Below are 15,878 nucleotides of genomic sequence, written 5' to 3' on the forward strand. Positions count from 1 at the left end.
TTTAAAATGGCTCTGCATATTTATCTAGGGCTAGTGAAAAACTATATTTAAGCAAGACTTAAAAAGTTTCAGGCTTTGGTATTAGTTTTAAAACGGAGAATTCAGAGACAAGAGTCTTGCTGTATGCTTAGCACCTTAACTCTTAGAAGAGGTGTTGAACTACATAAAATGCAGTTCTAGTTTGGCATTGGCTAAGATCACCTAATCTCTAGTTCAGGGTAATTTCTACAATTTTTATTTTTATTTTTAAAGTTTGTTTATTTTGAGAGGGAAAGAGAGAGAGAGAGACAGACAGACAGACAGACAGACAATGAGCCAGGGAGGGGAAGGAAGAGAAAGAGAGAGAGAGAGAGAGAGAGAGAGAGAGAATATGAATGAATCCTAAGCAGGCTTCATGCTGTCAGCATGGAGCCAGATGTGGGGCTCAAACTCACAAACCATGAGATTATGACCTGAGCTGAAATGAAAAACTGGACACTTAACTGACTGAGCCACCTAGGTGCCCTTAACCTGGTTCTTTTCTTTATTTTGACTGCTTCTACAGTTAAAGCATATTTTCTCTTCTCATAACCTATCTTGGGCCTATGAGATTTTTTTTTTAAGTTTATTTATTTATTTTGAGAGAGAGAGAGAGGGAACAAGCACAAGCAGGGAAGGGGCAGAAAAGGAAAGACAGAATCCCAAGCACCATCAGCGCGGAGACCAGTGTGGGGCTCAAACTCACAAACTGTAAGATCTTGACATGAGCTGAGATCAACAGTCAGAGGTTTAATTGACTGCGCCACCCAGGAGCCCCAGGGCCTATGAGCTTTTAATAAATGACTGATTCCTTCTGTTCCAGTTCAGTGAAATGACATAAAGGTGCTGCAGCTGTATTGAGCCAATTCTCCTTCCTAACCAGCTCTGAGTATCCTGTATCTAGCCAAAACATCTAGAGTATCTTGGCTATTTCCAAACCAATTTTGGGAGAAGGAGGCTCTAATGTATTAACAGATCAGCACAGTCAACCAATCTTGTCAGACAGAAGTTTCAAAAATTTCTCTCCCTAAGAAACTATCCAAAAACAAGATTTTTGAAACCTTTCCAAACTGAGTAATAAATTGAATCTACTTTCAGGACTGGGAAGAAGCAACCACTCTTGATAAGTACTTAGTTTAATGATCTTAATTCCCTTGCTCAAACAGAAAAATTCATAAAACCAGCATACATTCATACAGAACTTTTAATTTTACTTAAATAGGTACACCTTATTTAATACTTCAAAAACTTCTATGAAATAGATTCAATTAGCAAAAATGATGGCCATTTTACAGAAACAAAACAAAACAAAGGATACTAACCAAAGGACTTCCTCAAAGTCGTATGGATTCTCAACAGCAAAATGAAGAATCAGGTCTCCTAACTTTGGGTCTACTGGTTTAACCTGGTACCCAAAGTACAGTGTTCCTATGAAAACTTTTGTAAGCTGAAATTGTGTAAAGTGAAGAAATAATTACCATTAATTTATATGGAAAAAATTTTTAGTGTTCCCAGGCACACTTAAGATCTTCCGATACCCTTGCTAATGAACATATCTTGCTAATGGATGTACAAAATAAACTGAGATTAAAGCACAAATGCTCACATACACAGTTCAAAGTTAGGGCAGCTTGATGCTGACCTGCTGAATGCATTCCCAGGGAAAGAGCTTGGTGGTGTCACTCTCTCTGGTTGGAGTACACACAGCCTCTATAATGGCTTGCTGCAAAACAACACTGAATGCTATTTTCATTTTTTGCCTTTTTTCACAAAAGCAAAATTCCTCCTTTGGATTTCCTTTATTTTCTTTTAGTTATCAAAAACAGGTATTCATGTAGATCTTTCGTAAAAGCAAAATGGTTTAACACAAATTTTTGAAAAGTGGGGGATACTTGTATTTCATTCTCTCCTAAAGCTGAATAAAAGGACCAATTGAAATATTTCATCTGAATTGTGGCCCTCAATTTAAAGAAAAGACCCCAGTTAGGGGCACCTGAGTGGCTCAGTGAGTTAAGTGTCCAACTCTTGATTTCAGCTCAGGTCATAATCTCATGGTTCATGAATTCCACCCCCACCTTGGACTCCACACTGACTGACAGTGCAGAGATTTTGGATTTTCTCTCTCCCTCTCTCTCTGCCCTTCCCCTTCTCTCTCTCTCTCTCTCTCAAAATAAAATAAACATGGGGCTTGAACTCATGAACTGTGAGGTCATGACCCAAGCCAAAATTAAGAATCATCTGATTCATGGGGTGCCTGGCTGGCTCAGTCAGTTGAGCCTTTGACTTTGGTTCAGGTCATGATGATGTGCTGACAGCTTAGAGCCTGGAGTCTGCTTCAGATTCTGTGTCTCCCTCTCTCTCTGTCCTACCCCTGCTCGTGCTCTCTTCTCTCCTCTCTCTCAAAAATAAACATTAAAACAACAACAAAAAAAGAGTCATCTAACAACTGACTGAGCCACCCAGGTGCCTCCCCCTTTTATTAGAGTCTTTTTTTTATTTTGAGAGAGAGAGAAAGAGAGAGCGCACACATGCGCGCGCATGGCGGAGGGACACAGAGAGAGGAACAGGAGAGAGAATCCCAAGCCGGCTTCACACCGCCAATGCAGAGCCCCACACGGGGTTCGATCTCATGACTGTGAGATCATGACCTGAACCAAAATCAAGAGTCAGACGCTTAACCAACTGAGCCACCCAGGTGCCTGTATTCCATATTTTTAATAAGTAGAAACATGAAAGATATTTTTTAAAAGACCTAACTTGAGATGCCAAAGATAAAAACTATAATGGATGAAACTTAAAAATATACAGATTAAACACTGCAGAAGAAATGACTAATGAATTTTAAGGCGTAACAGTAGAAAATACCCAAAATGAAAAAAAAGCAAAAAAAGAATCCAAAAATTAAAAAAAGCATCAATGAACTGTGGGAAAGCTTTAAGCAGCTTAATACATAGGTAATAGGATGCCTGAAAAGTAATGGAAGTGGTGGGCAAAAGGGAAACAGAAAACATACTTGAAGGTAATGGACAAAAGCTTTCCAAATTTGACAAAGACCATAAACTCATAGATTCAAAACTTAATTAATCCCAGGAAAAAGAAATATGAGGAAAATGATGCCAAGACCCGTGATGATCAAATTGTTCATTTTTAATAGAAAATCTTCACTTGATCTTAGCCAAAAGGCCGAGAAGTGATATTAATAGAAAATCTTAAAAGCAACCAGAGGAAAAAAAAGATGCACAGAGAAACAAAGATAATAATAGTATCATATTTCTTAAAGGAAACAAAGGCAAAACAGACACATTCAAACATACAAAAGCAGACTCATAACACAAGAAATGTTAAAGAGTTTGCTTCAGGCAGAAGAAAAATGGTATCACACAAAAATCTGAATCTAGACAAAAGAATGAAGAATACTGGAAATAAAAAGCAGAAAAGATTTTTTTCTTACTACTTAAATCTCTAATGATAATTAACTGAGCAAATATAATAATTTATATTATAATTATAATTGTGGGCTTTATAATATACATATAAAAAATACGAGACAATAGCATAAAGGCCAGGAGAGGAGAAATGAAAGTATTCTAGTATAAGATTCTCACCCAATATGGGAGAAGATATAGCACTTGAAGTTAAACTATGGTAAGTTAAAATGTGTACTATGAACCCTGTAACATAACCACTAAAGTAACACAACAAAAAGTTTTAGCTAATAGGCCAATAAAGGAGATAAAAGGTAATAATAAAATATAGTATATTAATCCAAAAAAGGCAGAAAAAGAAAGAAAAGGGAACAAAGAACAGAAAACAAACAGCAAAATGATAGATTCAAACACAACAATATAAATCAAATTAAATGTAAGTGGCCTAAAAAACACAAATAAAAGGCAGACACTATTGAACTGGATAAAATAGTAAGAACTAAATATATGCTGTCTATAAAAAGTTAAATAAAACTTGTTAAATAAAAATACATAAATAATTATAATTTACAAGGAAGAAGATACACCATACTAATGATAATTGAAAAGAAAAGTGAAATGACTACATACATATCAGAAAAAAAGTAGATTTCATAGCAAAGAATATTACCAAGGATAAAGGTCATTTCATCATGACATCTGGTTCATTTAATTAAGAGAGCATAAAAATCTTAAATTTTTATGCCTCTATAAGAGAACTTCAAAATACATGAAGCAAAAACTAACAGAACTGGAATGAGAAACAGACAAACCCACAATTATTATCAGAAATATCACTATCACTCAGTAATGAATACAATAAGTAGAAAGAAAATCACTAAGAATTTAGTGGACTCAACAACATTATCAACCAACCTGACATAATCAACATGTATAGAACATTGCACTGAACAGTAGAATACATCTTAAAATCCGTATGTAAACTCCAGGGGCCCTGGGATTGTTTTAGCTAAAATAATCGTTAACATTTTCTTTCTTTGAAAAAAAATTTTTTTAATGTTTATTTATTTTTGAGACAGAGAGAGAGCATGATTGGGGGAGGGTGAGAGAGAGAGAGGGAGACACAGAATCTGAAGCAGACTCCAGGCTCTGAGCTGTCAGCACAGAGCCCGACACGGGGCTCGAACTCATGGACCATGAGATCATGACCTGAGCCGAAGTCAGACGCTCAACTGACTGAGCCACCCAGGCGTCCCTTTTTTTTCTTTGAGAGAGAGAGAGAGTATGTGTGCGTGTGAGTGGGGGAGAGGAAGAAGGAGAGAGAGAATTTTGAGCAGCCTCCATGACCAGCCTCATGACTATGAGATCATGACCTGAGCTGAAATAAAGAATCGGACACTTAACTAAGTCACCCAAGAACCCCAAGAACAAAGTTGGTAGACTGACACTTCCTAATTTCAAAACTTAGTATAAAGTGACAGTAATCAGAACAATGTGGTACTGGCTTAAAGACAAACATATAGGGGTGCCTGGGTGGCTCAGTCAGTTAAGCATCCAACTCTTGGTTTTGGCTCAGCTCATGATCTCATGGCTTTGTGAGTTCAAGCCCCACACTGGGCTCTGTGCCAACAGTGTCAGCACTGAATCCTGCTTGGGATTCTTTCTCTCCCTCTCTCTATCCCTCCCCAACTCATGCTCTGTCTCTCTCAAAATAAATAAACTTAAAAAAAAAAAAAAAGACATACAGAATTAATGAATCTGAATAGAGAGCCTGGAATAAACTGTCACGTGTAAGTCAAAAGATTTTAAAGCAGAGTGGCAAGATGATTTAATGTGGAAAGGACAGTCATTTCCACATGCACACAAATGAAGACGTACCCTCATCTTACCATATACGAAGATGTATTCAAAATAGATCAAAGACCTAAACCTAAGAGGTAAAACTATAAAACTCCCAGAAGAAGACATAGGGCAAAAGCTTCCTGACGCTGGACTTGGTAATGATTTCTTGAATAAAACATCAAAAGCACAGGAACCAAAGAAATAATAAATTGGATTACATCAAAATTAAACTTTTCTGCACATGAAAAGATACAATCTACAGAGTGAAAAGGCAACCTATGAGAGAATGGGAGAAAATATTTGCAAATCATACATTTGATAAAGAGTTAATACTCATTATATATAAAGAACTCCTATAATTCAACAAAAAAAAACCCCATTTTAAAAATGGACACAGAACTTAAACAGACATTTCTCCAAAGAAGATATATAAATGGCCAATAAGCACATGACAAGATATTTAACATCATTAATGTCACTAATCTTTAAATACACACCAAAACCAAAATGATATGCCACTTTACTCTCATTAGGATGGCTATTAAAGAAAGAAAGAAAGACCAGAAAACCAGTGTTAATGTGGATGTGGAGAAATTAGGACAGTTATGCAGTGGAACTATAAAATGATGACACCATAATACAGTGGTTCTTCAAAAAATTAAACACAGAATTATCATTTGATCCAGCAATTCTACTTCACATACTCAAAAGAACTAAGAGCAAAGACTGAAACATGTATTTGTATACCCATGTTCACAGGAACATTACGTAGAATAGCCAAAAGATGGAAGCAACTCAAGGTTCCACTGATGGATGAATAAATAAAAAAAATGTGGTACATTCATGCAACAGCATATTATTCAGCCTTACAAAGTAATGGAATTCTGACACATGCTACAACATGGATGAACACTGAAGACATTAGGCTAAGTGACATAAGCTAGACACAAAAGGACAAATATTGTATGATTTCACTGATATGAAGTAACTAGAATGGTCGAATTACTAGAGAAAGTAAAATGGTTGGGGCTTGGTGAGAGAAGTGGAATCACTAGATAGAGAGTTTCAGTTTGGAATGATGAAAATTTCAGGAGATGGATGGAGGTGATATTACACAACAATGTGAATGTACCACTGAAATGTACATTTTTAAATGTTCAGGATGGTAAATTTTATGCTGTGTTTTTTACCACAATTTTTTAAAAAATTAATGATCAAAATGGTAAGTTTTATGTTATGCATATTTTATCACAATAGCTAGTGTGTTTTAGCCCTCTACAGCCCATCCCTCCCATTGATTACAAACAAAAACTCTGGGAAAATTATAAAAATCAACTTCTGGAAGACTGTGAAAAGTAAACAAAATCAAACATGGGAGTCATACATGGAGAAGTAAACTTCACAAAAGTGAGCTTTCCAAATTTTTTTTCTCTCGCTTTCTTATAGCTTTTCCTCAAGTGTGCACCCCAATCATGATGCTTCTCAATGAAGAAACCTAAAACTCTAATAGAAACCTATCTTTTAGGCCACCAGCGAAGGTCCCCCTTCAGGCAGGAAAGTGTGGGGGGAATCCCAAAAGTGACAGAGCCAGAAAAGCAGATGTCCTAACTCTGTGTATGATGCCATATAAGTCTCAACCTAACCCCTACAGTGTGCATGCACATGACAGCCCAAAACCAGCATAAAGTTTACAGAACTAGACTAAGATTTGAACCACAAGAGCCTATGCTAAATAGCATTCACAATGTCCAAGATGAAATCCTAAATTACTTGACATACGAGAAATTTGTCACCCATTATCATGGGAGAAGACAATCAATAAACACCAACTCAGAAATGAGCCAGATACTGGAAATACCCAGCAAGTATTTTAAAAAGCAACTATTATTATTATTCGTATGCTCCATGAGGTAAAGGAAAATACACTTGAAATGATTTTGGGGGATGATGGAAATAGAAATGTTTGTTATCTTGATTATGGTAATGAATTGACAGGGGTATACATAAAAAAGATCAAATTGTACACTTTAAATATATGTTGTTCAGAAGCAGCTGGGTGGCTCAGTTGGTTGAGTGGCTGACTCCTGATTTCGGCTCAGGTCATGAATTCTATGCAGATTTTTTTTACTTCAAAAACTATATCATTTCCTTATCTGAGGAAACAATACAATGTTACTCTATTTATGATGTATTAGGAGGATTGAATAAAGTATGTTTCTATGACACTGAAATTCATATGAGATAGTTAACATATATTAGTACCTGGATTTCATACTACCAATTACATGTTATTTCCTACTAAATTGAAAGAAATTTTCCCTCTAGTTACAAATCCTAAAGGGAATACCTAGCAATGAGTACAGACTTTTTAACCTCTACTTTTTCATATAGCAAGTCTGAGAAATACAGAAGAAACATTATATATACAGATGGTACTGCGTGGGTTAATCCACTGATAAAATCTGTGAAAGATCTATAACCCAAACATCATGATCTGTAATATTCCCCAAAGCCAATGTTTACTCTATTCCTTTAATAAAAAAAACATGCATTAATCTCAAAAGATGCTGTTAAAGAATGTTTCATTACATGGAAATACATTTACAATATGTTGGATATGTTGGATAACAAAAGCAAATTACAGAAAGTATTAATGTCTTCTTTTGTTTTAAAATGCATATACCTACAGAGAAAAAGATTGGAAAGATATATACTAAAATATTAAAGAGTGATTATGTCTGGGTGATTTTAATTATCTTTTTGCTTCTCTGAATTTTCCACATTTTCTATAAGTAGTGTTTTTTTTTTTTTTTAATACGGAAAACAATAAGAGCTATTGTTTCAAAGTCTAACAGAGGGGTCCTACTTTCCAAGATGGACTATCTTTGCTTTTTATTTAGGTATGAGTATTCTTGTCTTACAAGATACAGTCACAGTGTAGTACCACTCACCTGTCCAACTGCTTGCAAGTTATAGCAAACAATGTCCTTACTGGCTGCTGAAGTTCCATAGAGAAGTGCCTCAATGAGCCGGCATATCCCCAGGAGGAGGTCAGAAAAGCTCATATAAAAGAGTGGCCTTATCTGTCAAAGCAACAAGAGCTTCATTTCATAAATGATGTAGCCAAGAGCATGTAACAATCAATTATTTTTGTGTTACACCTTTCTAGTAGAAACGTGGGCATCATTTATCTGGGGCCTCTGCCCACTGGCTGACTGTGGAGAGTGTAAAGGAATACTCCAGGTAGGAGGGAATCTGTAATTGCAACTATCCCAAATGCCCTGGAATCAGAGTACTCATGGATAGATTAGCATGGGAACTTCTTCCTCACAAGGAATACATATTCCTTCCTCAGATTTAGGGTCAAAGGAAAGAACGGACAGATGAAAAATTTTGCAGTGGAGACACACCACAAATAGAGAATTAAAAGTGCTCTAACTGCATAGCCAACATCTTCTAACAATAGGAAATGAGATCATCAGCTGAGTGTTTAGGGATATTGTTGAGGAATTAAAGAAAATAAAAACAGGGTTTTTTAAATCTTGTTTAATTTACATTTGTCTTATTCTTTACTGAAAAATTATAAGATATTTAAAGCATGCAGTGTGATTTTTGTTCATATATGTGTACATTGTGAAAGCATTTCCCCAAGTTAACATCTCCATCACCACACATATTTCCTTTTTTTTTTTTTTTTGGTGAGAACATTTAAGTTCTATTCTCTTAGCAAATTTCAATTATATAACAACGATAGTCACCACACTACACATTAGATCCTCAGGCCTTATTCATACCTTATTTCATCAATGAAAACTCAGAGTGGAAAAAAATACCAGTATGAATTATGTATGCTGTCTCTCAATTTCTGTCCCCCTCAGTGAAGTCTGTCTTTGTCACTTTTTTTTTTAATGTTTTATCTATTTATTTTTGAGAAAGAGAGAGAGAACATACATGGAGAGGGGCAGAGAGAAAGAGGAAGACACAGAATCTGAAGCAGGCTACAGGCTCTGAGCTGTCAGTGCAGAGCCTGATGTGGGGCTCAAACCCACAAACCAGAGATCATGACCTTAGCAGAAGTCGGATGCTTAACCAACAAAGCCACCCAGGTGCCCCTCTTTGTCACTTTCTAGTATCCTTTCCCTTTTCGCCTCCCTACTCCCACTTTTCTAAAAAAACATTTGGTTCTCCTACAGATAAAATTGTAAAATGTTCATTGAGAGACACCAAAGAAGATCTACAACAGTGAAGAAATATACCATGCTCATGGATTTTAAGATGGAAAATTACAAAAATGTTGGTTCTCCCTAAATTGATATACAGATTAAATGCAATCTCAGTTGTACCTCAACATATCTTCTCATGGAACTTGACAAGTTGGCTCTACATCTGATACAGAAATACAAACTATCAAGATAACTATGACATTCTTGACGAAAAAGGAGAAAGACAACTTGTCCTACACGTCAAAATTTAATATAAATCTAGAGTGCAGATACTGTGGCACTAGCCCAAGGATAGACAAATAGACAAATGGAACAGAATACAGAGCTCAAACAAATCTAAGCATATATGCAGATTTTTGACACATGATGGAGATAGCTTTTTTAAAACACTTTTATATCATTATTATTATTATTATTTTAGTAATCTCTACACCCAATGGTGTAGAGACTTGAACTCGTAACCCTGAGATCAAGAGTCACAAAGTCTACCAACTGAGCCAGCCATACACCCCATGAGATGGTTTTTGGATCAATGGAGAAAGGATAGTGTTTTCAAAATATGATGTTGGAACAACTGGGAATCTATATAGATAAAAATAAAACTGGACCCCTACTTTCTTTTTTTTTTTAATGTATTTATTCTTGAGAAAGAGAAAGAGTGAGCACGTGAGCAGGGGAGGGGCAGAGAGAGAAAAGGAAAGAGAGAATCCCAAGCAGGCTCCACATTGACAGCATAGAGCCCGACATAGGGCTTGAACTCATGAACCATGAGATCACGACCTAAGCTGAAATCAAGAGTTGGACACTTAACTGACTGAGCCACCCAGGTGCCCCAAACCCCCACTTTCTATCTCACATACTCAAAAAGTAAGTTCCAACTGGATTAAACACCTAAATACGAAAGGCAAAAACCATAAAAAAATTTTTTTTAGATAATAGAGGAGAATGTCTTTAATTTCTGGCCAGAAAGTTTTCCTACACAAAACAAAAAGGCTCTAAAGGATAAAAATCCAACCGGCTAAAAAGAAAAATGTATTGGGGCGCCTGGGTGCCTCAGTTGGTTGAGTGTCCAACTTCGGCTCAGGTCATGATCTCACGGTCCGTGGGTTTGAGCCCCGCGTCGGGCTCTGTGCTGACAGCTCAGAGCCTGGAGCCTGTTTCAGATTCTGTGTCTCCCTCTTTCTCTGACCCTCCCCTGTTCATGCTCTCTCTCTGTCTCAAAAATAAATAAATGTTAAAAAAAATTATAAAAAAATTAAAAAAAAAGAAAAATGTATCAAAGGACACTATAAAGAAAGCAAAAAGAGGGGCGCCTAGTGTGGAGCCTACTTAAGAAAAAGAAAGTGAAAAGACATGACACAAAATGGGAGAAAATATTTGCAACACATAAAACTGACAAAGGACCAGTATCAAAACAATATGAAAAACAAAAACAAAACAAAACAAAACCTCTTAGAAAGCAATAAAAAATATATACATAGAAAAAAATGGGCAAAAGATTTGGACAGGTGCTTAACAGGAAGTCCGAATGGCCATAAATATATGAAAATATGCCTAACCTCATTAGTAATCAAGGAAATGAAAATTAAATTCACGGTAAGAAAAAAATTATATATTCATGGCAAAAATCTTTTAGGTCTGACAATATTAAGTATTAATGGAAACATGAAGCAACCGGGTAAAGACCCTTCTAGCAGAACCATTTGGAAAAAGTTTGGTTTACCTAGGAGACATGCATCTCCTATAACAATTCCATTATTAGGTAAATACACTAGAGAAATGTGTGCATGTATGCACCAGAAGACATACAAGATTGTTTATAGCAACCTAGATACATTAATTGTGGTAAATTCATAATACAAAACGCTAAACACCAATGAAAATGAAATGAACCAGAACTATACATAACATGGGTAAATCTCACAAATAATACTGACAAAAAACAGCAAATCACAAAACAATATATATATTAAAAAACATATACAGTATTAATCCATTTATAAGAAGTTCAAAAACAAGCTGAACTAAATTGTTTAGAAATACATACATTACTGACAAAACTGTAAGTAAAAACAAAGAAATTAAGATCCCAAAAGTCTGGATAGTGGTTACCTCCAGAGGTGAGGAAGAAAATTATAACCAGTAAGGTGCACAGGTTTGTTTTGGGGTATAGGCAATTTCTATTTCTTCTCCTTAGTGGTTATAATCATTCTTTAAACAATACATACATGTTTTATGCATTCTAATTTACATCTGATATATATCAAAGTAAAAAGTAAATTAAAAATTTTTTTAAGTTATCATCATATACTACGCAATATAAAAACCAATCTCAGCTGTACAAAAGGGAATTTTTCTCATAACCCTCTTCCAAACGAGAGGAAAGCTATGATACTAATACACTGGAAAGAGAGGTAAATGGTCAAGTTGCTTTGGCAAACAGAAACAAAAACAAGTGAAATAACATTTTAAATTATATTTAATAAATATCAGATGTGATTATTATTTTAACCATATATAGCCTTTGCTCTGGGTAAGCCTGCTAAAATTGTATCCAGATGGCACATTCATAGATTCCACTGGCCCATGACCTCCCACAAGTTTATAACTGTTAATGGGTAAAAAATTAAAACTGAACACAAAATAAACTCTGGAAGAGAAAAGCAGCCAACAGGCTTTTGTGAGCAAGAATGTAATTTTATTTATGGTTATTGATGCAATAAATAGCCTTATATAGAGAGAACTGTTTGCCATTAAAGCATACCTCAAGTCTTTGGCAGGGAAATGGATAAAAAGAGGTTTATATATTTTCACTCATGATTACAAAACCATGAGTTCTAGTAATAGGAGATAAAATCAGTCACAAACAACAAAAATTAACTGAGTACCCATTGTTGAAATCAAGAAAAATTTCACCCTGCCTGTGTTTCATGTCAAAGGAAATACAAAGAAAAGTACGGTGTAACCCATGGTTTAAGGAAAAGTACAATCAGCACAATGTGTGGTAATACAGAAGACACAAAAAAGCATAAGACATAGTCCTAAATATGAAAGCAAAAACTCTTTTAAGAAAACATGCCTAATTTGAACCTAATTAAATCAAGAGCAGGATAAGAGGTGAAGAGGGGAGGAAATGCTCTGTATGAAAGGCTTTCCCTGGTGAGATCAAAGACTTAAAACAGTTCTTATTAACGCTCTTCTAAAACTGCTTCCCAATATTTCTATTCAAGTGAAATCAACAGAATATCAAAATATTCCTTAGGGGTGCCTGGGTGCCTGGGTGGCTCAGTCAGTTAAGCGTCTGACTCTAGATTTTGGCTTGGGTCATGATCTCATGGTTAGCGAATTCGAGGCCTGCATTGGGCTCCTCACTGGGCCTGTGTGGACGCCTAACCAACTGAGCCACCCTGGAGGCCCTTGAGTGTTTTTTAACATTGGCTGGCCTGGGCCACTTTCTTCTCTCTTCAGGTTGCCTCTCTGAGTCACTGTTTTATCAGCTAGTTCCCTCAAAGATTCCCCATGGATTTTTCCAGTTTACTATATTTGTTTTTAACTTAATAGACTATTTTTGTCTTTTTCATATTAGTCTTTCATTTTATGCTGTTAAAAATGTTCTTTGGTGAAGAATAAAGGAATACAGTGGAAGATGACTAACATTCTTAACCTGGAAAAATTGGAATGTTTCCTACACCAAGAAAACAGAATGTGTGGGAACCAGTGAACTAGTGATTGCTAAAGTCCTTTAGGCTCAGGTTGTGTGAAAGGTATAAGAACTAAAGCCAGAGAAACTAAAGGTCACATCCTAGGCCAAACTACAGGTCATATCTTTATAAAGCTCCAACCCACTATCATGTGAGAGGTCACCTTTAGAGCAGTGGTTCTCAGCCAGGAGCTATTGTGCCTCCTCCAGGAGACATCTGGCAATATTTGAAGATATTTTGGTTTTTACAATCCCAGGGGTGGGGGGAGGAGATTAGCTTCTAGCTAGTGGGTAAAGTTTGGTAAACATCCTAATTTGCAGAACAACCTCCCATAAAAAATATTCATCCAGCCAAACAGATCAATAATGCAGAGACTGAGAATCTGTTTAGCTCTCTCTACTATGTAACTAATACGTTATTGATTTAAACACATATCAATTCAAATTTCAGCAAAGGAGACAAACATTAGGGAAATCTGAATCATGGGAAGATGTGTGGCCTAAAATTACTTTGGCAGGCAATGACAATATAGTATCAGGACTTCCATTTTCTAGTTTTACTTACAGAGTCACATTCTACATCTTAAATTTAAAACTCTATCTTCATTAGGTATCATACTTCAGTGGTTTAAAAAGTATATATGGGGAAAGGCTTTGGAAGAAGGCAATCCTGTACTCAAATTCTGGCTTTAACAACTTCCTGGCTATAAGACCTTAGGAAAGTCCCTCAACCTTACTAGGATTCCATTTCCTCACTATAAAATCAGATTAATAATATGTACCTCACAAAGTTGTTTTAAGGATTGAATGGAAAATGTATTTAAAATTGCATATCTGTCTAGAATATAATAAATAATAAACATAATGTTTACTTTGAAGGGGGACTGTAGTTAAGAGTTGGGCTTCTGAGGGGCACCTGGGTGGCTCAGTTGGTTAAGCATCCAACTTTGGCTCAGGTCATGATATCATGGTTCACGAGTTCAAACCCTGCATTGGGCTTGCAGTCCGCTTTGGATTCTCTGTCCCCCTCTCTCTGTGCCCCTCCCCCACTCATGCTCTCTCAAAAATAAACAAACATTTAAAAAAAAAGTTGGGACTTTTGAAAATCTCTGTTCTGCTACTTACTGTGAAACATGAACAAATTATTTCATAACTTTGAGCCTCAATTCCTTCATCGGTAAAATGGAGCTATTACCATTATACTCATGGGAGAGTGGTAAGGGCCAATAAGATAAAGTTTGTGAAGCACCCAGCTTAGAACTCAGAAAGTGTTCAACATACAAAGCTATTTTGATTATTAAAGTGGACCAATAAAACCTGACATTTTCCACATACAAAAGCTCTCCCATATACGTCCTGAACTACATTTTGTCTAATTTTCTGCCATTTGGCCTAGGTAGAGAAACAGTATTCACATTTCTCTTAAAATCTTTTTTTTTTAATGTTTATTTTCATTTTTGAGACAGAGAAAGACAGAGCATGAATGGGGGAGGGTCAGAGAGAGAGGGAGACAGAATCTGAAATAGGCTCCAGGCTCTGAGCTGTCAGCACAGAGTCCGACACGGGGCTCGAACTCACGAACCGTGAGATCATGACCTGAGCTGAAGTCGGACGCTCAACCGACTGAGCCACCCAGGCGCCCCTCTTAAAATCTTTTTGTAGCTAGGAAATACATCACTCTTCCTAGTCCTCTCTCAATCAGGAAGGTTTTTTGTTTGTCAGTTGTACCTCAATAACAGGAAGATTTTTTACTTGATCTTTTTGGTATAAATAATTTTACATAAGATGTATCGTAATTTCCTAGAAGGCCTGAACAGCAAAACTAGTATCTTTTGTACAACAAAGTCTCTGAACTATTTCCTAGCTCCATTAACAATTTTACCAAGATATCAATATCAGAAAACTCACCTCTTGGCAGGACCCTACTGTGCTTAGAGTTAATATAGGCTTCAAACAGCACTCTGTTTCCTTAACTTTAATAATCAATGCATAGCAAAGAAAAAAATGCACATTTAGTAGGCAATCTCTCCACAGTCAGTTACAGTTAAAAACAATTACTTAGAAGAAAAGGGAAAACTATTGACTGTGCCTAAAATATCAATGGGTGGCTCAGGCGGTTGAGCGTCTAACTCCTGATTTTGGCTCAGGTCATGATCTCACAGTTTGTGAATTTGGGGGCTGTGTTCATGCTGACAGTGCAGAACCTGCTTGGAATTCTCTCTTTCTCTCCCTCTTTCTCTGCCCTTCCCCAACTTGCACATGCAGGGGGCTCTCTCTCTCTCAAAATAAATAAATAAAACTTTTTAAAAAAGTAAAATATCTCAATGTATCATAATGACAAATTTACAAGTAATTCATAGAATTATTCCATTATTTACAGATGACATTTCTCTTATTTATTTCAAAGTCTTAACTTCCGGAGTGCCTTGATGGCTCAGTCGGTTAAGCGTCAGACTTCAGCTCAGGTCATGATCTTGTGGTCTGTGAGTTCCAGCTCCACATCAGGCTCTGTGCTGACAGCTCAGAGCCTGGAGCCTGCCTCAGGTTCTGTGTCTCCCTCTTTCTCTGCCCCTCCCCAACTCACGCTCTGTCTCTCTTTCTCTCTCAAAAAAACAAACGAACATCAAAGGCTAAGTCACTAAAAGTTCAAATCCACCACAAAAAGAGACT

At 36.4% G+C, this 15,878-nt stretch overlaps 1 protein-coding gene across 4 annotated transcripts in view; it reads right to left on the minus strand.

Annotated features, from left to right (window-relative positions):
• Positions 1–15,878, minus strand: part of TMEM116 (transmembrane protein 116) — a 162,400-nt gene that overhangs the window by 128,090 nt on the left and 18,432 nt on the right. For all 4 annotated transcript variants that reach the window (XM_042961695.1, XM_042961694.1, XM_007079611.3 and 1 more), the window contains one exon: positions 8,237–8,368. In XM_042961695.1, the coding sequence (XP_042817629.1) occupies positions 8,237–8,368 (132 nt within the window). The remainder of the gene's footprint in view (positions 1–8,236; positions 8,369–15,878) is intronic.

This window comes from Panthera tigris, chromosome D3 (assembly GCF_018350195.1).
Source record: "Panthera tigris isolate Pti1 chromosome D3, P.tigris_Pti1_mat1.1, whole genome shotgun sequence".
Classification (NCBI taxonomy): Eukaryota; Metazoa; Chordata; class Mammalia; order Carnivora; family Felidae; genus Panthera; species Panthera tigris.